General features: G+C 33.9%; 2 protein-coding genes across 4 annotated transcripts in view; one reads left to right on the forward strand and one right to left on the reverse strand.

Moving 5' to 3' along the window:
- Positions 1-71: 71 nt before the first annotated feature.
- LOC143219363 (uncharacterized) lies at positions 72-8,678 on the forward strand. Its single transcript, XM_076445374.1, has 11 exons — positions 72-1,785; positions 2,107-2,270; positions 2,633-2,903; positions 3,218-3,381; positions 3,609-3,762; positions 3,857-4,030; positions 4,376-4,423; positions 4,499-4,697; positions 6,594-6,919; positions 7,100-7,291; positions 8,134-8,678. Exons 2-11 carry the CDS (start codon positions 2,175-2,177, stop codon positions 8,283-8,285), a joined length of 1,776 nt encoding a protein of 591 aa, XP_076301489.1. The 5' UTR covers positions 72-1,785; positions 2,107-2,174; the 3' UTR covers positions 8,286-8,678.
- The window catches only part of LOC143219362 (uncharacterized), a 21,889-nt gene continuing 5,516 nt past the window's right edge, over positions 7,841-24,213 (reverse strand). For 2 of the 3 annotated variants that reach the window (XM_076445373.1, XM_076445371.1), the window contains exons 2-6: positions 14,871-16,799; positions 13,618-13,893; positions 11,946-12,194; positions 10,997-11,470; positions 7,842-10,726 (exon numbers count right to left, since the gene is read on the reverse strand). In XM_076445373.1, coding sequence (XP_076301488.1) covers positions 10,706-10,726; positions 10,997-11,470; positions 11,946-12,194; positions 13,618-13,893; positions 14,871-16,571 — 2,721 coding nt within the window. In that variant the 5' untranslated portion in view covers positions 16,572-16,799 and the 3' untranslated portion in view covers positions 7,842-10,705. Of the gene's footprint in view, positions 10,727-10,996; positions 11,471-11,945; positions 12,195-13,617; positions 13,894-14,870; positions 16,800-24,213 lie in introns of all 3 variants that reach the window. The other variant, XM_076445372.1, reaches the window with a different exon arrangement.

Here is a 24,213-nt window from a genome sequence, read left to right on the forward strand (position 1 = left end):
TTGGCGCGCCGGGCCAGGGCGCGCTCTGATTGGTCCGTGTTTTTCGTTAATAACTCCTAAACAAAGCCGCAGTTGACATTGGTGCAAAGGAAAATGTCTCTTAGAATGGTCTCAGGAACCTCCTATTTCAAGGAACGACACTTGTTCTGGGACATCCTGTATACATACCATACATATTTATAAAAAAATGCTTGTTCGTATTCGTTAAAACTTTGCACACAGCATTTTTTAAATGAAATCTTTAACAAAATTATTATAGTTCAAGTATCAAGAATTTCTCGAGAATGGGAAAGTGTTCAAATACCTTTCGGATCCATTGTATATGTAGAATATGTATAGTGTAATAAAAAATGTAAAAATTCATATCGTACTTATTTGATTTTTTATCGGCTTAATTACGTCCTCACATAAGATATATGTATGTATGTATAGTGACGGAATGTGGTTTCAGATTAAGGTGCAATGTATTTTTGTCTGTAGATATGTTTCACTCATTTACGATATATTAATCTCACACGGAATTTCCATTAGCCGATATAGTATCGCGTTTTACAAGGATCTACCTATTATTTAAAAAATTTTAGCTTTCATTCATCCCATATTTTCTCTAATAAAATCTATTTAACACTATACCTACACTATGGATTTAAATAAAATATTTAAAATAAAAAACTCTTGTATGTGAATCACGTAATGTTCGTTTAGAAAGAAATAATTAATGTCACTATATTAATACTAATATAGTAATGATTAGACTGCGGATCTTTATGCAAAATAAAATTTTTATACGTCAATAACAAGCTATACGAGCTAAGTAAAAATTGATTTTCCTCATTAATGATTTTTATACGTTAAAAATAGTACATCGGTATTGTTAAACTCTGTTAATGTTCTTCCTGTTTTGAATTACACCTACTCATTTTTGTCACAAATGCATAAAATCCGCAGTCTAGTGATGATAAAAGTTATAGCTATCTGGGAACAAAAAGTGTAGATATATTGAAATAATCATTAAACAATTATAGAAACCGACTTCTGGTTTAGTTGCAAAAATTGCAGTGTGATCTGTCAACAGAAAATTCATAATAGTTGTTGCAATATCCTTTAGAATAAGCAACCTTGATAAAAGTATACGGAAGAAGACAGTAGTTTAGATTAGATATCACAGCGGTTTATCTCAATCATTATAAAATGTAACGATTATTCGCCTCTCGATGACAGTTCAAGATCCATCACCATGAGAGCGCAGGATTGGTATTACTCCTCCGACGCCCTGATTACATCTCCAATTGCGGTTCGCGGTGACTTATCATAAAACGCTTTCTAAATTGTCATGAACGCTATACGTAATTATAAATGTTTAATGAAGTGTGAATTCGTGATTCTAACCAGTGAATTTAAAAGAAAATGATTATTACATAATAAGACAGCATGACAAGAAAGTATATATGTATAAAGTTATCGAAGAAACTAATCAGACGGTATTGTCGTTCGTGAAGATTAGTACCATGGAGAATTAATTCAGTTCGAAAAAGTACTTTTTTTATCAAGCGTGCGACGTGAAGTTCTTTTATTCAACAGATGGTTGTTCTAAAGAAATGAACGAGTGATCATTTTATATAAAAAATCCTTGAACGTCACAGTATTGTTATAAAAGTTTCGTGTTCAGAGAAAAAGTGCCATTCAACGTTGGCTTTGATGCGCATTTAGTTGTTACACAAAGTTAGTTCTATATCAGTACATTTTTTTGAGCGACTAACATAATGAACTACAAGGAGAAACGGAGTAAGTAACCGATTAAAAATTTTCAAAAATATATGCTGTATAAAATTCAAACAACGGAACGATTAAAAATTGTAAGAGCACAGTTTTATCGTCCAATATTTTTAACTTCTAAACTGTTCATCTTTTTAATTTCGAGCTTTAAATTGAGCTCCAATTTATTATTGTATTTTATATTGCAATTTAAATATTGATAATTTCTAGAGAATCGGAAATTTAGTATTCAAATACTTTTTGGATCGATTGTAGGTGTAGAATGTATGTACTATTTAGGAAATTCCACATAATATTCAGAATTTGTCTTAGCTTACTGATTATTTTAAGACTCTAATTGTAAGAAAGGGTGATGAATCGTGACAACGAGTAACAGTAATTTAACTATTGGAGAAGGAATGTATAAACCAAAAATGACTGCAGAAGAAACTACCAAAGTTCCTCCCGATGGAAAATGGGGTTGGATGATTGTTTTGGCTTATGCTTTAAATGGGGTACGTAAAAACTGCCATGTTGTATGAAATAACCGTTGTCGTATCGAAATTATTACTGGAACTACTTAACTAAGAATAGTTTGTTTTTTAATATTCATACAAACGTCCGAAATTAAAATTTGGATAAAAATGCATGAAGAGTGTGTTAACATAATACATATAATTTTATCTACTCGATAAACGAAGGTTTCTTCCTTTTATTAGAACTCTGTTTTTGATTTATGATCGCATTTTTTCGTTAAACAGCTACCACATGATCAATAATCATTTATTAAAAACCCATTGTTCATCTATTAAAGAAAATCATGCATTAACAGGATTTATTTTAGAATAACTATCGAACGTACAAATATTATTTTCAGATCTCAACTGGATCCCTTTTGCATGGATTCGGATTAATATTTAAGGACACGTTTCCCCTGTTCGGCTTCAATGCGACAGAGGCAACAATTATTATAAATGCAAATTTAGCTTCTGGCATGATACTCGGGTTAATTAACGGTCCTCTGCTACGTACTTTTGGATATAGAAAAGTAGGGATAATTGCTAGCTTATTGTACGCTACTGGTGTAACTGCAACAGCGTTCACTAGATCTTTCACCCTACTTTTAATATTTTACGGTTTATTTACTTGTGAGTATCAACATATTTTGGGGAACAGTATCTTTTCATAATCACACAGTACAGGATGGTCCAATATTTTCATTATTTATCGCAATAGTAGAAAATTACGTATACAAAACGTATACAAATATTGTGATGCGAAACTTTTTTGTATGGTGAAGGCGTTTCGGAGATCTTAATCTTACCTTGACCTCTACCGATTCACGAAAGATAGGTCATTCATGGTTTGCATCACAATATTTCTCTACATGGTAATTTCAGTTGAAACACCCTGTATACTATGTTTAAGGGTTTAATCTTAACCAATACATTTTCTTGTACAGCCGTCGGTATGTGGATGTCGATGTCTGCCTTTTCATTCGCACTAAATTCTTACTTTACAAAGAAAAGAGGACGTGCTACGTCTTTAGCGTTAACAATTGTTGGGCTAGGTCCTATAATATTGCCACAAGTGACGACAGTTTTACTCTCTTACTTCGGATTTCAGGTACGTTTTTAATTAATTTAATTTCTTTACTTCGGTTCTACGCGCGATGGAAGATAGAAAATATTTCTAAATGTTGTGTTTGCCTATATAAAAATTTGTTGAACCCTCAGACGGCGGACATTTTTCACAACAAAATTGTTCCATTCATATTTTCTTCGGATAGTCAAGATTAGACACCGATTAAACAATTGCAATATTTTTGATGTTTTTAAATATCATGTTACTAGGGTACGATATTATTATTCGGAGCATTTAGTTTACATTCATTGGTAGGATGCACGTTACTTCATCCACTAAAGTGGCATTTGAAAACCGTGAAAGTGCAACCAGAGTCGACGAACGGCGACGCGGTAACGAATGAAAAGGAAACTCTACTTATAGGTCAGAGTTTTAATCAGTATAAATTGTATATTAGGCGAGATAATTTAACTCTGTATTAGTATAAGTATTATTGCTGATGCGAAGTTAATTTTAGATGAGAAAAACCCTTTCCAAGAAGAAGAATGCACGGCAAATTCAGCCGTAGATGTAAATAACATACCCAGAAAGAGGAAAGCTATTATTTCGGCCATTGATCATGACGCTGAAATTGGTAGCATATATGGATTTGACGTACCTTACGCACGACAATTTTCGGATACAATAAGTGGTAATGAAAATATATATGGAATTGAATTTTATTGAGATTGATTAAAGATGTAGATGTAGATCTTCGCACATATGCGATAAAGTTTTACGTTAATAAGAGAAGAAGAGGTCTTTTGTACAAGAATTCGCATATTTATGCATTTTTTAATGTAACTAATTTACTTACGTTTCTAATAACGATAATAACTATACTAATTTTTACTATTTTGGTGTACAATTTTATTATTTCTATTTTTTTTATTAAAAAAGCTTCTTCTGCTTTTATGTCATAATATGATTGATATATATATGTATTTAAAGAAACCGTTATATATCATGCTATTTATAATAATAAATATTTAATCAGTTTCCATATGTGAGAGTACAAGGAGTCAACAATGTCTTAATCGACTGTGTAAGTTTGAGAAATAATTTATAACTTCATACATCTACAATGTTCACAATATACTAGGAATATTTTTGTTTCTAGTTAGAAGTACCAACACAATCAATCTTGGCAGTAGCATTAAAATTTTCGACGAAAAACCGTATGCTTCAATAAAATACAGTAATCTGAACATTTGCAATGGAAACGGCTATACTCTGCAGGGAGCAATGGACAGCGAGTCGTTAACACAACAGAATGACGAGAAAGCTGCATTGAACGCGGAGACTGATTGCAACGATAAGTATGTATACGGGCATAATTAAAAATTTTTCTGTTAAGATTTGTAAAGATCCACAATTTTAAAGTATCACGAAATACACGTGGCACTTAATGGTAGTTATACCATAAGAACAAATTATTTATTGTTTACAATTCCTAAATATAGAGACTAATATACCACTATGAATGTTTACAACCGTATCTTTAATTACGAAAAAATAGTCCAATTCTTTTGTATCAAATCGACTTACATTATATTAATGTAAAAGTGCTTCTACACGATATAAGGATCATTTCGGTCCTGAAGTTTTCACATACCTCAAATACTGGACAGAGAAGAAAGAAAAAATTCGGTAGCATTATACATAATTATAAAAACCTCTCTGTGAGTCGTACGCAGTTAATTAAGCTTCGTCTTGCGGGTTGGAAAAACCTTATTCAACTAAACGCGGAGGATCTACTTGTCAAATAAGCCAAGTATCTATGTAATTGGTCAGTTCTCTGGCGGCGTCAGTGGACCGCGTTTTAAATACATATGTATATGTATAATACATAGAATAGAGTAGCACTGCAGAATGACGACTCTGTGCAAAGAACCACCTACCCGAAGGCTATTTGGTCTTACATAAACCGACGTTAAACTTGGACCCGATTCACTGACACATGGGCAGTCTGTTTGAACTATGAGGTTTAGAGCGCTAAAGAAACGTGTCTTTGGTCTCGCTATCTTCAATGGCCTTTTTTCGAATAATTCATGTTTGTTTTCTGACTCGGAACTAAATGTTAAAAATTTGACGATTGGTTTCTTGTAATGATATGGCTTTTACACGTGCAAACTGTGAAATTTTGCGCATTTATAGCACATAAACATCGTCACGATTTTAATAAAATTTAATGCAGTATATGCTCTGAATTTATTAAAAGCAGATTCTTCTGATTTAATTTTTTTTAGATTTTTATCTGCTCATATACAAACAAATTGAATAGCTTATGGCTTATGTACAGAATGCATAAAAATTATATATCACGATCGCTATAGCGGGATCGGATACCTCTGGATCAATGGAGATCTATTAAAAAAATGGACCACCAAATTGACCTTGACTGCTTGACTGCTATTACTTAAGAAATTCTTCTGAATTCAGTAAAAAAACAAGGCGACGCGACGACGCATTTATGAAATTTCCTCTCGGAATGTGCGCCTCTTTCTCTTATCCTTCTTCTAATGGAAAAGCTGTGTCATACCAAGAGTTTCACCAATTGGCTGGCCATACTAGAGCGAATTTGTACTGTAGGAATGCGAGAAATGCCATATTTGCACAAATATCCACGTTCTAGTCATTAATTATTGAATACCATTTTTAAAAAATACGATACCTTTCTGAAGGTAGGCTGTAGTTATGTATTATTAGATGAGCATTAAAAGAGTATACTTATCAAACTTTATACGCGCAATTATCAATTACATGCAAAGGAAGCTAATGAGAAAATTTAGCTTATATATTAAAAATATTTATTCTATCAACCACAAGTTTAAGACCGTTTGTCGATTTCCAATTGTACCGTGTGCATTCTCTATTGACTCAAACTTAATTTGGTAGAGAGAAGCTACTGAAACTTATTGTGATTTTTTTATTAATAATTTAATATTGGTGTTTGTTTGCTATATTTAATCAATAAAAACGATTCAATTTGCCGTTAAAAAATTTATTTTCCTTGTTTTATCCAAAGCTATTGATTTTTTATTGTGCATGCACACGATTGTTGGATTTATTATATAATTTCCAACTCCATTAGTTCATTAAATGAGTTATAACTGTTGCTAGTGGTATGACTGTTACATACTCGAAAATGTTAAGTAATACACTTTGCAATTCAAGAATTGAACTGACAGTTTATGATAGCATTTTACTTGCAGATCCGAGAAGCAGTCATTTGTGAAAGAAATATTTGCGAAAGTAGTTCAACTTTTTGATCTGAATTTACTGCGAGACCCGATCTTTGTGAACATTATGGCAGGGATGTCGATAGCCATCTTTGCCGAGGCGAACTTTTCGCAATTGACGCCATTCATTTTAACAGATATGAAATTGACTACCAAGGAAATTTCGACTGTTATGAGTATTATTGCCACTTTGGATTTAGTTTTCCGAAGTGTCGCTTCATTCCTTGGCGAATGGTTGAATCAACCACCAAGAATTATGTATATGATAAGCTTGGTCCTTTTAATAGTTGCTAGATCATGTAAGCATTATAATATACAATATTAATTTTTATCTACCTAACTTATTAAAAGAGGACATTTCTAAGTGGCTGTCGTTTTTTTAAACATACGCGAACAATTTTTATTTTGCATAAAGACCTACAATCTAATTCTGCGACTTTTATTTCACTCAATTAGTGAACTCATTCATTATTTCACAGCTATAATATTCGCCAATGGATTTACGTCGATGATACTGATCGCAGTTGGATTAGGGGCTGCCAAAGGAATTCGTTCGATCTACATGTCTCTGGTAATACCGCACTACGTTCCCATTAACAGGTTACCGAACGCATCAGGGATTCAAATGATCCTAAATGGTATCATATTTTTAGTTGCTGGCCCTATTGTAGGTATGTCGAAACTTTGTAATACGTAAATAGTAGTACAGTCACTCGAATTGATATTCGGACGCACTAAAAAAGAAGATAACTTTTTTAATATTGTACTATACCATTTGAACTTCTTTGGGAAGCTGGAGCAATAAAGTTTTAAATTTTTTCAAAAATAACAATTGATCGGAATTGTAGAAAAAATACTGAAAGTTTCATTTTAAAACTTTTTTACGTGGGCCTATATTGAAAATTTAAAAAGTACGTTTTGTAGGTCTGCGTCAATTATATGCACTGTAAAAGTTTCATCGAAAAAAACGACAGGCATTGAAAGATGTAAGAATTCTTAGATATAGGCCGAAAATCGTGAAAATCTGCAATTTTTACCATCTTTGAACGTTTGTAGATCATTACAACGTCGACCGATTTTGACGAAATTTTCAAAATATGTTTAATTCACACAGATCTACAAAACCTATTTTTTAAATTTTCAATATAGGCCCACATGAAAAAGTTTTAAAATGCAACTTTTAGTATTTTTTCGACAATTCCGATAAATTGAAATTGTTGACAAAATTTCTTTTCACATCCTATAGTAAACTAATTGCTCTAGCTTCCCAAAAAAGTTCAAACCGTATAGTATAATATTAAAGAAGAATCGTCTTTTTTAGATCGTCCGAATATTAATTCGACTCACTGTATACATATAATATACACTCTTGTTCATAAATATCTAATACACACCTAGCAAACTCATAAAAATTGTGTTTTTAAGAGTTTAGGAATATTAAGAAGAGTCACTGTAATTCTTTTTCAAGTCACTAACCTGATTAATTATTGTGCTTTACTTACGATGCTTACAGGTGTAATTCGTGACAGCACTGGATATTATGCACCCTGCATAGTCGTGATGAATTTTGTCACTGCGTTGACTTTAGTGATGTGGTCTGTGGAGATGCTAATTGTACACAGAAGAACAATACGATTAGAAGAAAAGGAACAGGACAGCTCCTAGTCTTAAATCTAATATAAAATAGTAATTGTACATTTGTAAATGTAGTACATATGTATTAGTCGTTCTTAGTAAAACATTGCTATACTGCCATCAATCGCAATGAATTTCTAATGATGACAATAACTGCAGATTTTAAATTGTATTACTAGACATTAACATTATGTAAATACGTTTCGGTACTTACCGAAAAAGTTAAAGCACATTGACCGTCGTGCAGTATTATTTTTCTCATAACAGTAATTTTTGTAAATTAATCTAATAGAGAATAATAAAATATATTATTTAATTTATGTTGTCATATGTTTGTGTTTAGAAGTACATGTATATAATAATAGTAATTGTATGTTTCTAAATGAAATATGTGCATTTAACGTCATTAAATATCACTGTTATACGTCCACATGTATTCAAAATCCTTCTAAATATACATAGAAGACAATATTTGTTGTATTAAAAAATTTCTTACACGCCTCACAATGAAGAAACAGAATCTACACATAGCTATAACATATTTTAATCGTTTGATTGCACTGTAATTAAAAGTTGAAAATAGACAGTTTATCTTGATCAAAGGCAACGAAAAAATTATTAAACTTTTCGTCGGATGAACCTCTAACACTTGTATGCAGAATAAGTGCATCAATGGTCATAAAATGTGTTAAATAGTTTGCGAAAAGTGCAAATATACGTACATTTCTGTAAAAAATTTGGAATAATTAAAACTATATAAAATTTTCGGATTTTCAGAAAAATTGTATTTTGCAATTCTTTAAATATTTTTGTGTGATACACACACAAATGTAAAACGGTTTCGCAACCTTTAATTAAAATAATGTATAATGGATTTTCGAGTTGTAATGGTTTGTCGAATTTTGCAAACGACAACCATCGAATTACGTCTACTTTATTAAATAGTAATAATCAGCTACGCGTTGTTTTCTATATTTTGCAGAAATAAAAAATTCTGCGACACTTTCTATATGGTACAGCAACCACGGTATCATCTTGCCTTTAATTAAGGTCATGTGCCTGTTCAATGTCGTTCGCTGCAGGGAATAGACTTAATGACGTGAAGTGTTTCGTTACTTCAGCTCTAGTCTTTTTTACAGCCGCGATCTTTCGCGGTAACAATGGGCCGTTTTTTCCCAGAACCTTCCGGTAAAAGTTCTCACACACCGTGCAGGAATCAGCATGTCGCTACAAGCTTTGTTTGAGGAACATGATTACGTCTATTTTACGCTTTAACCAATGCTCAAAATTTGAGATAGAAGTTCTTAAATTAATTTAAACTTTAATTTTAGTACTAGAATAACTTTTTACTGGACCATTTCAATTTCATTTAGGTCAATGAGCTATTCATTTACGAGTTCACTTATCTTAAATGTCAAAGTGAATTATGTTCTTGTTTCAATGGTCATTCCGTGACGCTTCGGACTGTAAGAAAATTAGAGAGTAGCCGTCTTCTTAAATTTCAGTCACGAAGTTATGGTAAAGTGTCTGCACTTTTCAATCGATGGGACAACGTGAACCGGAATATGATCTCCTTTCACCGTATAATCAGGAAAGCCAGAAACATTGTCAATCTTTCGGCATGCTGTATACGTATGAATGTGCACTGACGCCGCGTCTGAATACAAATGGCCGACTTCTTTTGGCCGTTTACCAATTATGTGAAATCATCGAAAGTGAGGGTAAAGGAAATCCTAAGGTTTTTTTTAGAGGAGACTTTGCAAAGCAAATTGGACCTAAAAAGAATAATTTAATAATATATTCATTATTAAATGTTCTGTATTATAAAATTTTAAATATTCACATACACACATACCGTATTCTAAAGTGCCAAGCGTTTTAGTATCTGAATTAATAAATAAGTTTTATAATTAATACCGTATAGTTCATTTAACATTTTAAAATGCGAATTGCGTATAAACTGTTGCCAGTAAATTTTCCAATATAATACAGTATTAACTAGAAAATTTACACGTTGCTTTACTTTAATAGTTACACTTACGATTAACTTACGACTAATATACTAATGGAACCTTAATTGTTATTATATATTTACAAAGCACCAGAGTTATAAATACTGTCTGTGTTAATGTAATTGTATCATCGAAATGTTTCCTTATATGAAAATCAATTAAAGTACTTACTTTTATCGAAGGCTTAATATTTGTTCGAGTCTTTTTACAAAATCAACTATTATTTTACAAACGACTTAAACATATTATAAATACTCACTGGCCATTGAAAAGTTCCATGCTTACACTCAAACGTCGAAATTATTGTTACGATGTTGTAGGGGACCATTAAAGTAACAGGAATACGTATAATGTTTTGTAAGTTTATAGAAATTAACTAACTATTGGCAGTTATTTATTATTATTCCTAAATCTCACGTTCGCGAAAGTATCTCCTTATCATCGTTTAGCTCGCGAAACCTGTAAATATTCACATATTCACTTAAAATCATTTATTTATTTGCAAATAATTCATACTAACATATAAATAATATAGTATAAAGATAATTGAATATTTTTTTACTGCTTATTTTAGTCTAATAATTCAATTTAGGCATTAAATAGGATATTCTATAGACTGTGTACAAATATAGTTGAATATTTTATATTTTTTATTGCTGGCTTTAGGTTAATAATTCAATTTAGAAATTAAATGGGAGAAACTTTTGGTTGTTTATTGTATCCTCTTACCTTGGAGTGTCCACCGTAAAGCTTCGGTTTTTCCACAAGGTCATCAGTCGGTTCATCGTCATTTTCATCTAAAGGCACAGCAGCAAATTCATCACGGAACGGAAATTCCCATAATAATGCATCAGGGATTGCCTTCAAAGTGGACGGGTCTTCTAATTCATTCACTGCTTGTGGAAGCATCCGGTAGGCTTTCTCGATCGCATCGGATTCACTCGAGCTATCGTTACTTTTCTGCGAATTATTGTCATTTAATTGACTTTCTTTCTGCACCTTCCCTCCCTTTTGGAAATTGCCCTTAGAAGACGTTGCTGGGAGCGGTTGCGGTGTCACCACGTAAATTTTTTCCTTATTTACGGCAGATATCGTCACAGGATACCTTTTCCAAGCATTAATTTCTTCTGTTGTAGGTTCACTTGTATTCTCTAAATTACCGGCTGGCGAATTCGGACTTTCTACTCGAACAACTTGAATTGGCTATAAAATAAAATTCATTATATCCGCGAATGTTACTTAAATGGTTATTTATTTATTCTTGCACAGAATTCTTTTACCATCCCAGTGTAACATTTGACACTTTGAGTGCTACGTCGACACCATTCTTTTTTTATCAAACTCGACAATCAATTTTTACTATAATCTATTAAGTAAATCATGTTCTATTGGGATCTGCAAGATGTGAGAATATTGCAAAAACATTTATTACGATAAACTTTGTCTTTTCTATTTTCGTATTATGAGATAGATTGTTTTTAAAACATTATTATTTAGTTGTTCAAAGATGCACCATTAAGACAATTTGTTAGTTTTCGTCCTGAATAATGCGTGTATTTGAACCACTTTATGAGAAAACAAAATATTTCAAACTTTCTGCGCACCTTCCGATTAGTGCAAACAATAACATATATCAATAAAATGGCACTACATTTTATAAAATTAGAAAGAAACTTACGGATTGAACCGATTCGACGTGATTGCTAGATGAACCTTCGGGATCCACATCGTTGAATTTAAAACCAGCCAACACGCTTTCTTTGTTGCCTTTTGATTTACTCGTACGGTCACCAGGTTCGGTGGTCGTCAAGTACTCGGTTGGAATTTTCTTAGGACAGTCTACGTACAGTCCAAGTCTTATACAGAGAGGATGAGGATGCGAAGAACTTGGTACAACAGTACTGGACGGTGTAGGTTTCGAGAATTCCTAAATAATAAATTTAACATTATTCAGAATAATATTTTTTAATTTGGAGATGTTTATTTTTTAACACATTGCTGACCGGTTACGAGTATTACGAGGGAGACCGGGGCTAAAAGTAAATTGTTCCGATCCTTACTGTGAACAATTGTGAACAGAGCTTGATATCGATATAGGCATTTTCAAGAGCATTGTAGGTATTCTTAGTTATCTTCGTTTAGGCAAAAATTGTTAAAATAAAGGCTTCGATCTTGCATTCAAATGAAGAACAGTTTCTCACTGCACAGTGCACAGGCTGGTTTTGAATCGACCGGTTCCAAATCGCCGATCAGCAAAATGTCAATAATATATCATTATACAGGGTGTGGCCGGACGGATGGTACAACCGAGCAGGGGGTGATACTACATGTAAAAATAAGTCGGAAAAAGGGAATGACAGCTTTTTGTTTGACGCCTCACTTTCGAGAAAATCGAGTTTGAAAATGCAGCGAATACACGTGCTATTGCATAGGAAACGTCTGACGCGTCTGACCATGATCAACCAATTCTACTTTGTGCATACTATACTAAAGCACGCGAACCTGGAGGAACTTCAAACTTGATTTTCTCGAAAACGAAGCGTCGAACGAAAACATGTTATTCCTTTTTTTCGACTTATTTTTAAATACATGTAGTATCACCCTCCGCTCGGTTGTACCACTCGTCCTGATACACCCTGTATATATTAAATGTTATAGCATTTTACGCTATACAGGGTGTCTCAGCTGAAGGAGGTCACCTAAATATCTCCTTTATTTTTAATGGCACAAAAAATATTTATGGCATAATTTAAATGGTATCGAAGGAGGAATATCATAGAAGAACAATTTCTTTTGTCCGGTTATTTTTTCATAGTTTTTTCAAGGTCATCCTTATTTTTTTATTAGGAAAACTAATTTTTTTATTCCATCTTATAGCGGCTGAAAAATACATTTGAATATGCTTAAGTCATTAACAAGATGGAATAATAAAAAAAATAAGATTTCCCGTTAAAAAATAACGATGACCTTGAAAAAACTATTACAAAATAACCGGACAAAAAGAAAATTGTTCTTCTATGATATTCCTCCTTCGATACCATTTAAATTATACCATAAATATTTTGTTTTGTGCCATTAAAAATAAAGGAAATATTTAGATGGCCTCCTTCAGCTGAGACACCCTGTACATTCTACACGATGGAGTAAATGTATCGAACACGATGGAGATTATTTTTTAGACCGGAGCATATTTTGATGGTTTGTAAATGAACAAGTAATTTACGAAGAGGGTCACGTAATAATATGTTCACCTAATACATAACATTTTTCTAAGAACATTATCATACATGAAAATTGAATATTTGTTAACACCTAAAAAGAAGAAATTAATTAAATAAGTTGAACCTTACATCTATCGTCCAGTTGTCGATATTCTGCTGCAACCTCTGTACATCGATAGAACTGTTTGCTTTAGTGGTCCTTGTATCGTTGACTATCTCCGACGATTGTAAGCGATTAATCAATCGAATTTCGTTTCTCGAATTTCGTTTCGTGTCTCGATCACTCGGTGTCGGAACACTCCTCGGTTGTGACCTCTCAGGATTATTTCTAACGCTCCAATTTCCGTAAGACTGTTGGAATGGTATTGGTGTATAATCCGACGTGTACGGTATTATGACTTGCACCTGAAGTATTATTTCGTAATAAAGAGCACATTTTCTATTCATTGAACCCGAGGGTCCCTGCATGCAAGAACAACCGTGATTACCAACATAAACGTGCATATACGGAATAAGGTTTATGCAATGTCACCAGCTGTGACATTCCCAGAAACAAGATTCGTTGATGAGCTTCAAGTGAAATTTTGCAATACTGACCTAACACACGCGGATTTAAATTCGTTTTCATCGAGGAAACGTTTCCAATCGATCAGCAATGTTTGTTACGAGAGACATTTACCAGCTAAATTTAAATATTTATTGTTACTACTAACTATCATAAAACATCACAAGTAAACAAAAGGTACCTGAGGTCATTTGAAGTAACTATTATCCTTTGGAAAAATGTTCTCCGTGGCTTTGTTGAGAGGGTTAGACTTCTTTTTCCAGGATTGCAAGGGTGCGGATACAAATACGGGGTTATTCAATAGCCAAAAACGCTAGATAAAAGATCGATCTAGGTCGCTATCTCCCTTAAAAGTCCTATTTTTTCGTTTACGAGGCGTAATTTGCATTATTCGGAAGCTATTCATAGCTACATGCTGCCGAATAATACAAATTACGCCTCCCAAACGAAAAAAATAGGACTTTTGAGGGAGATAGCGCCCTAGATCGATCTATTATCTAGCGGTTTTGACTACTGAAAACCCCTGTGTTTGTATTATCGAGAAATGAGAAGGCGAATCCCACACCCTTGCAATCCTGGAAAGGAATCTACCGCCTTACGGAGTCATTAACGAAAAACACGGACCAATCAGAGCGTGGTTACAGCGGTTAACGAAACCGCGGAGAACATTTTCGTAAAGGAAAAAGTTATTTCAAATGACCTTAGGAATCACCCTTTTCAAGGAACGCAACATTTTCGGGACACCCTGTATGTGCAGTCTGTTTAAACAATTTTTTTTATCGCATTACGTTGGTCTACAATATTAGATTCAACTTACTTGTTTATTCCTTTTCGTAGTCTGCTGTTTCTGAACCGTACCACTAGCTACCCTCGGATCCGGCCTACGGTGCAGTTCCGATTGGCCGGACGTCGAGATATGCGAAACATCTTGCTGATTTGTATAGTGCGTACCAGTCGTCGACGTCTCGCTGTGTCGATTCTCATTATTATCTGAGAGTCTCGGGATCGACGGTGTCGACTGTCCAAAGACATCTTGATTATACGACGGAGTATAAGAAGCCGCCAGCCCAACGTAACTCGACGAATTGTCGAGGAACGGGTTGACGGTGTCGAAATGATAATTAGTGGTTGGGTCCACAGTATTGCCACCCGTGATAATCGGCGATTGCCATTGCGCGTTGCCCTGATTCTCGCTTTCATTCGACAAATCTAACAACGGCGACTCCTCGATGTGGATCGTGATATTCTTCACAGAAGCGTTAGCGCGAGAGCTTTCAACCACGCTGCTGCTTGGAGACAAATCCTCCGAGTACTGATAATTCAAGTTTCCATCAGGATTTTTATCGAAGGTAGCACTACCAAAGCTAGTTGGACTTCGGTCTGGCGGCACGTACTGCGCGCCAGCATCGTGTCCGGAGTTCAATTCGAATGGCTCGCGGTAAACGTCGCCATTCTGACTAGTGAATCCATGATTCTCACCGTTAGGCACATTCGACGAGCCGTAGCTTACAACCGGATTCTGGTTGCCTTGGTTGAAACCTCCGTGACCTTGATTCAGTGTAGCAGAATCGTGGTAATCTTGATCTAAAGGGGACCCATAAACCCCAGGTCGATTATTGAAGCCAGAAGGATCGAACGACTCCCGGTGATCGTTAACATCTTTATTGGCCTCGGGTCCATGGTTCTGAGGCACAACGCTCGCGTGACCTTGATTTATTTGCGTCCCACTGGACGTGAGATCGTGGTGGCCGATATTGTTGAAGTGATTGTCGCGGGGGTTCGCGTGTCCCTCGGCTATCGATGGTGGCAGAGGTACAGCTGGTGGTTCAAGGCCGAGTTCTTCTGCCGGAGGATTTTGAGAAGGTTGACCGAAATATTCGGCGCTGTAGATCGGCGGTGATGGGTTAGGTTGCAACAGAGGGTTTGGTACCGGGCCGATCACACCTGCTTGACCGTTTGATTGGACCTGCGCGTGAGGAAGAAGGTCTGGCACCTTGAAGTCGTGCGAGGCAGCATATTGAGCATCGTGACTTCCGTGATTATTGAGAAGAGGATATCCGTTGGACGGTTGCGGAACAGAGGGGAATTGTTCCGGATGAAGGTCGCCGCCTTGCATTGGAATCCAAGGAACCTTGTTGCAAGGGTTGCAGGATCTCCCTTTGTTCGGAGGCGGAGCATAATGCTTCGGTTCCTGTAGATGAGGTGGAGCAGGCTTGTAGACTGGTCCAGGATGACTGGGAGCAGAGCTGAGAGGCAGGACAGGGTGTGTACCGAGAGGAGGCGTGAACACCGAGCCAGGATGACTGGGTGGAGGATTAAGAGGTGGGTACAAAGGTAAATCGGATGGTGGTCCAGCAGGAGGATACAGAGATGAAACAGGATGAGGAGGAGCAGGGTGTACGTTAAACTGTGGGGGATGAGACTGAGGGGTCGGTGGAAAAGAGGGTTCGTGGAATGGTGGGGGTTTCAACGGTGGCGCTGCCGGAGAGCCGAAACCGAAAGGATTGAACCAATTCATCAGTTTAGAGAAGTAGCCAGGTGCATCTGTTGATTGCGGGTTAGCCAACCTTCCTGTTCTGAACGGATGCTGTCTCGGAAGTGGTGGCGGTACGAGGTATTCATTTAACGCGATTCTTCGACTAAGTCTGCCTGGACCTCGGGCGCTAAACGATGACCCTCCTCGGTCATTTTTCAAGGCCGACGATGTCCTGCATAGGACGGCCAGTAGTAACAATGCTAAGAAAACCTGTAATCGTATGTAATGTTAATTCATAATTCTTCAAGCAATCTTATATACTTGAAGAATCCTTTTTTCTTTTTCAATCTGAATGAGCTTTAGAAATAATACTTCATTACACAATAATTACACATCGTGACAAGATTCAAAATTTGTTAAAAAACATTGCGTGTTTCCCGCAGGAATCGATCAGTGTGAAACGTGCACGCAAGATGCTCCAAAAGTGGATCACTTCCTGAGAAACATACATAGGTAATTGTGTTGTATTATTCTAGAACAATTCAACAGTTTCACTTAAAGCGAGCAATTATACTAATTGTTATACTAATTACATTCCAGCATCAATTATTCCCAAATATTTTCATTAATTTATTTATGCTGACCTGGATAATAATATAACATAATGTGACTACTGGGGTTAACCAAATTGTACTAAATAAGTGTGACATACTATAACAAAGTTTTTAATCTACATACATAGCATGTCAACTGAACAAATTGTTAGGAAACGCTGAAAAACAATTATAGGAAATGGCGTTAACTATACAATAATTAATCAACTGTTATTTTCAAATTCACCACGAACTTTGGGAATAATCTGATATTTTTCTATGCGTGCCACTATTAATTTTAATGAATAAAAACAAATTTTTAAAAAGTCGGTCAAAATAAAGTTTGTGAAAAAATTTAAAAAGAAGAATATCTATCGTGTCATTTTGAGATATGGTAAGAGCTAACAGATGGTTGACGTAACGTTTTCAAAGCAGTTTTCAATAAAACGATTGGAAACGGCGAAGATCAGCAGCGAAAGGGGAGCAAATGCGGTATAAAATCAAGCGCAGTGAAGATCTGCGCGACCAACTACTACTTACAAGTTTCTCACAGGTCACGAATTCAATGGTGTTCCCGTGGTACTCCACGTGCTATTTTACGTCCGTAGGAAAATATGCAGATGTGTGAGAGAGAACGAGAGTATGTGCACGCGAGCGGCCGCACTTGCCGACAGAACCGGAACTCCATAAGAAAGTGAACGAACGGAAAAAAAAATGTACAGTCACCTCATATCACTTTTAAACCTACTAACGTCCAAGTTAATGTGTCTCGCGGTTTCCGCGATCAGATGAATGATTACCAGATGAGTACAATTTTCACAAGTTCTACAAGTACTCGTGTAAACGAGTTGTACATTTTATAATAATAAAAACGAATTATAAAATTAGTAGACAGCGGATCTTTATGCAAAATCAAAATTTTAAAGGAAACAGAGAAGCCAGACATTCCAATATCTTTCAGGTACAAGTATATTAAAATATTTTTATCTTCTCATGTGTGCACATTTCGATCATAATTCAATTAATAATTAATGATTCGAGTGCTTGAACTGAAAATACAATATACTGAAAACTTTTTTGTGTGTAATATGTATACTGTATAATGTACTGATTCCAGTATAATTTTCTTTGTTAATTTACATAAATATATGCAGCACGTTCATATTTTTTAACAATTTTTATACAAAAATTTTTAAATAATCATTCTACATGTGTACAAAGAAAAACTTCTTTCTCATAGTATGTAATAGTAATTATTTAAAAGCCTGCCACCTTTCTCCTGACTTTACAGTATGTGGGTGACACTATTTTTTGGCCAGATTTAGAAATTAATTTTTATTGTAATTTATTGAAAGAATTAAGTTTTCTTAGGACCAAAGAAATAATGAAACATTTTATCATTAACTAAATTACTTTGATTTACTTTGAGTTATAATTTAGCAATCACCGTGTAAAAGACACTACAAAACGATCGGTTTTCCAAATGTAAACTTTTAAAAAATATTAACTTGTAATGATTTAGATGTCAATGAAATGAATGTAATTAAAACAAAAGAATAACAAACATAAAGAGATTTTATATGATTGCTTTTCAAATTTTCAAATGTTCGAAAAAAATGTCCTTAACATTTAACATTTTTTTATTTCAGCTCCACTCGTTTCTAGGTTACTCCTCGATATCTGTGAGAATTGGAATAGGAAGTAGTGTTCCTCGAATATCAAGGAAAAGTGAAGTATTACAACGAAACATGTGGTGTTCTTAAGACGTTTCATAAAACTGTAAAATCATTATGAGTGTTATACACCACGCAGACGGATTTGAGATAACAACTTTTCGCGAATCAACGTGATCTGCTCCAACAAGTTCAGAGAAATGATAAGATTATTTAAATAATTCAGATTTGTATGAAATCTTGTTCGACTGCTATTGTTTTTTATCAACACTAAATTCCCACTTTATCGATTAAAAGATTTAAATCTTTAGATATATTTAGCATATAACTAGACATTAAATTTTCTAATAAAAGTGTTACATTGCATCATCCATTAAAATTGAAGGTATTAATTAAAGTGTTCCAGATTATGACTTCAATACTGAAAGTGTTAATAAATTGTTTAGAAGGCTTTCTTCATTATTAATGATACAGACTATTTATTCATATAAAAATTTATTCAACACTGAAAGTGGTAATAAATCGTTATTCTTTAGAAGGCTTTCTTCATTATTAATGATACGGGATATTTATCCATATAAAATTTATTCTGCTAACAAATAATCGTTTTCCGAAATTCATGTGATTTACACATAATGATTGCTTATTAATAAGATTATTAATAGGATTTTATGCATTTATGACAAAAATGAATAAGCAAAATACGAAACGGCAAGAACATCAAGAGAGTTAAAAAATACTGTCACATTATTATCAACTTAAGAAGATCATTTAAAAACAAAATAGCTTTCTATTCAACTCCAATCTCTTATAATTAACGTAGACAATTTTTATTTTGCATAAATATTCGCAGAATACTTATTAAAATAAATGATAGATTTGTTAGTCTGTTGAGATATTAATAAAAGAAATATACCACATTGGCAAAAAAAAAGAAATATTGTAAGCCAATACAAAATTTTATAAATTAAAATGAACTCTATAAAATAAGAAATCAAATTTCGTTATTTCGTTTCGTTACGGAAAACGAAAATTGGAACAATTTTGTAATTCGAGGAGTAACAAATTTTATAAAGAGACAATGAAATTAGTTCAATTAGTCTACCTATGATAGTAAACAAAATCCAGTTAACAAAACCGTTTATTAAGTCTGAGCTCTATTTCGTTTCTATTTTGCTCAACTATTGTCTAAAGATATTTGTCAAGCCATTACCACTAATAAGTCTCTAATGAAACAATCAGCATTTTGAACTAATTTGCCATTCGATTTTGATCGAAGTCACCGTGAACTAGCGCGACAATTACGTTTCAGATGGATTTCTTTTTCATTGAAGAGTAGGTGGTTCACACAGAGCAATAGTAAGTGTGTAGAGAGACACTCACGTAGCAGGGATAATGTAGGTAAGTAGGCTGTGGGTATTACGAGAGTCGACCTATAGTGAGAAGATGTAATATGCGGTTGCATGTAATCTGTGTAATGCGCGCGCGTCGAGGTGTTCGTGCGCGCGTGTGTGAGAGAGGAGCACGTGTGCCGGATTGAATGTGGAGGCTAACCAATGCCAATAATGAGAATGCAATTTTCTTCCGCTCGGCTAATTCAAATTGAAATAATGTCGTCACTTATTAAGAACGTTTTCTGCCGGCTACTAGAAATTCTAACACTGAACTCCAACACTGGACGCATGCTACCGGTTGAAACTTTGGATTTTTTCATTGAATTGAAATTTGATATGTTAATTTTTCAAAATATGCTTTATAAATTCTATTATAATTACAGTATATTGTATAACAATACAATATACTTGTATAGTATTGAATTGAAACGAAAGTCCATAGCGTTTGTTAGAAAATACAAATATCTGATTCATTTGTGCAAGCACGTATTAATAAAACTAAAATGAATGTAAGAGACCAAATGTGCTCATTTTTTTACTGGAACATCAGATAGATTGTTTTTAAGAATTCCAGTAAATTGTACTATATTCTTATTGGAGCCAGAAAAGAATTAAGTTCATGCAAAGCAATATTATCTATAAAATTGCTTACCAATATGCAACAGCAAAAAAGTAAAACTGAATAAGAATGTTGTTACATTATTTTCGACTTGTTAAGATTATTGACCGATGAAATAGATTGTTGTCTAGCATCGTTTTCTTACAATCAACTTGGAATAATTTTATTTTGCAGAAAACTCCGCGGTCTATTTATTAATATCCTGAACTTTGTTTTAAAAAGTGATCCTAATGTTGTAACTCATTGAACACATATTATTGCATTGTCATGTCTGATAACAGTTCCGTATCACTATCCGGTGAAGTAATTACAATGACGAACGAACTTTCCAACAGGAAGATTCTGTTTGCTGGGAACCCTGCGACGAGAGAGAGAGACAACTAAAAGGTTAAAATCTTACTTCTAACGGTTTTAACGAAACTACCTAAGTAGAAAACTCAATTACAGAACGCCAAGACAAGCGTAGTGGACAAGAAAATAGAAGCATGAAGAATACGAATGAGTGCATTTGACTTTTCAGATATTAATATTAAACATTAATGCAAACACAAAAATCAGGAGCTATCAAAGCAGCGGAACAAATACTAATTAATATCAATATAAACTCGTTTGGCTTAATAATGTCAATACTAGTTCTCGAAGCAGCAATATTAATCAATTGTGGTTTAAAAAAATTAAGTATTACATTAGAAATTTTTATTATACAATTTTTATCTCAATATCGATAATGAACTGCGATTGTCCTAAAACTTCGCTGCTTTATGAAATAAGCTATAAAAGTGGAAATTTAATGCGAGCTTATTTGTGCCAAACGTTTTAAAGTGTACATATTAAAATTAACGTGTTATTAATTTTTCCCTCGAGTTATATTCTATTGTCATTCATTTTACGTGTACTATAAAAGCATGTATATGTACTAGACTGCGGATGTTTATTCAATTTTCAATTTTTGTAGACTTTTAAGAAAGTGAAACCTCAAATATAATTCTGTTATTGGTAATAGCATTTTTAGATCCAAAATAAATAAAAATCGTGCTAAATTCTGTGGAATTTGATATTTCAAATGCAAATGGATAAAGTTTTGTCATTACGAACTCGAAATATCTCTAAAAAGGTTCAGGTTTCCATAGTCACTCGATTAAATTTGAATTAATGATTATTTGCTGGATAGAAATCAGCATAAGTATGATTGTTTTACGACTTCCGGATTATGTGCATATACGACTCTGAGATCAGCCTTATGGTATTGGTCAATTAAAGTAGACTTAACAAGAATTACATTAGTACATATTAAATAAGGACATAAGGATACGAGCATGTTCGAAGGAAATTTGTATTGACACTATGATAAAGTTAAGAAACGTGCAAACGGAAAGCGACAGATTTAGGTCGTAGACGGAAGAGTTTCGCTCCTCTGTTGGCACTATGCCAAACGACGAGGATCATTCGAAAGCGCTGAGCATGTGTTTTCTTCGCATCCTATATGTCGTCCTTGTTGGACAATGCACATTGGTAATTCATGGAGTGTACAGATCGGTTTGGACTTTCGACAACTTTTGAAAACGGATATGCCTTGAAATTAATTCTTCTTCTTTGGATTACTCCAGAAAATTTCCCCATTCATTTTCCCTTTACAGTACTCGAATCTTAAACAGGTTCTTGATTTCTTGTAGTAATGATAGGGTTTCGGATTTTATTTATTTATTCATTAGATACCCTGTTGTAGAAAATTCGATAATAAGTCTAATAAGACGCGTTAAGACTTTCAGTTTGTTTAGAGATTAGTAAAACTCTTGACACATTAATAAGGTTTCTACTCGATATTTGTTGCTACAAATTTGCATTTCTATTAAAAATCATAATAAATATTCTGTAACACTAATATCACTGTTCTTTATTAATCTGACTTTATTACGATTTCTATTCATTGCAGAACTACAAAGACTACCTCTGAAAATAAGATTTTATATAATTCCACTTCCTTAAAATTTGCCTACAAAAATTGAGGATTACATAAACATCCGCAGTCTGCATTCATCTGCATTCTGGAGAAATCGTTATTTAAGCTGTGATAATTTTGTTACAAGCACAATATTAAACGTGGTCTAATACATGTGAATGTTATTAATTCTCTTTAAATCCCAAAATAAAATTCTATTTTGTTGTTGTTAATGTACAGCCATTAAAGGACATCTATAGGCACACCAATAGATATGCATTTTCGCTTTCCTCTAGGAAGTTGTGAACTGTAAAGAAGTTCAAATTACTGCAACCGTAAAATGAATCGCAGTGCAAGGGGTTATAGCTTACAGCTGTAACCTTCTACTGTTACACACAAAACAATCTTGCACGACATGACTGTAATTTTTGTGACTGTTCGACCTAATTTTGCCTAACTAATTTATATGCATTTCCGGAGGTAGTTAAGTTTGGGTATTTCGTCAAATGTCCACCAGCATTGAATTGGTAATGTTTAACTTTCGCTTTATATGGTCTGCATAACAAATCAGATACTTCCTCTTGCTTTGATTTCGTGTAAACACTTTTACAGAAACTAAGCAATTCTCTGCAAGTACGGTAGAACCTCGATTATATGAATCGAACAGGGAAACACGAGAGATCGAATAACAAAACAGTTCATTAACAATGCTGGATTCACTGTTTATCGATTTGTACAATAAATAGTATTGCATTTGAATAAACTTAGATTGGGCTATTTAAATTTGTTGTGATACTGGAGAGTACACTTCGTAAGAAACGTGAACAAAATGAAAATATTTTCAAACAATAGATATCAACCACCTATTTTGCTAAAATTGACATTAAACTTTGGTTACTTTATGATTCCCATGACCCATGACTTAGTGGTTTAGTTATGTTATCATTGTTTTGAATTTAGAAAGTTGTATACAAATACAATTCTCTGAAAACAACAGTTAATTTAAGTCAGGTTAGCTTTCGCCTCATACGACGCAAGGTTGAAAAGTCGAACGTCTACTTCTACCCCCTCACAAAAATGCACGATACGTAAAACCAACGAAGCATGAAATTGACACTTTCGAGATAATAGTAAATAAAACATGGCTGCATACGTTCCCAATATAATAATACAGTAAATCAAAAATTGCTTTCTTTGATACACGCTAATGTCATCTTTACCAATGCAGAGATGACACATATGTAAAATAAAAATGTTCTGTGTATCAATTACTACAAATAAAATAAGAAGAAATATTAGTCTCTTGTCTTAATAGACAGAAGACTATTTTTTAAGAAGAATTTAAGAAAATTCGATTAAGGGGTGTCATTTTAAATTTCTCGCTGTTTTTTATTTTGCGAAGATTGGGATTGTCACTCTTCGACGTGTGGTTAGTAAGTTAAAAAATTGTAAATTGTAATAATTAC

Source organism: Lasioglossum baleicum, unplaced genomic scaffold, assembly GCF_051020765.1.
Source record: "Lasioglossum baleicum unplaced genomic scaffold, iyLasBale1 scaffold0025, whole genome shotgun sequence".
Taxonomy (NCBI): Eukaryota; Metazoa; Arthropoda; class Insecta; order Hymenoptera; family Halictidae; genus Lasioglossum; species Lasioglossum baleicum.

Excerpts from the sequence above, each read along its gene's own strand:
- LOC143219363 (XM_076445374.1), top strand. The coding sequence starts at position 2,175 with ATGTATAAACCAAAAATGACTGCAGAAGAAACTACCAAAGTTCCTCCC. Across the intron at positions 3,763-3,856 it reads AAAGGAAACTCTACTTATAG|ATGAGAAAAACCCTTTCCAA; the intron begins GTCAGAGTTTTA and ends AGTTAATTTTAG. Across the intron at positions 4,698-6,593 it reads GAGACTGATTGCAACGATAA|ATCCGAGAAGCAGTCATTTG; the intron begins GTATGTATACGG and ends TTTTACTTGCAG.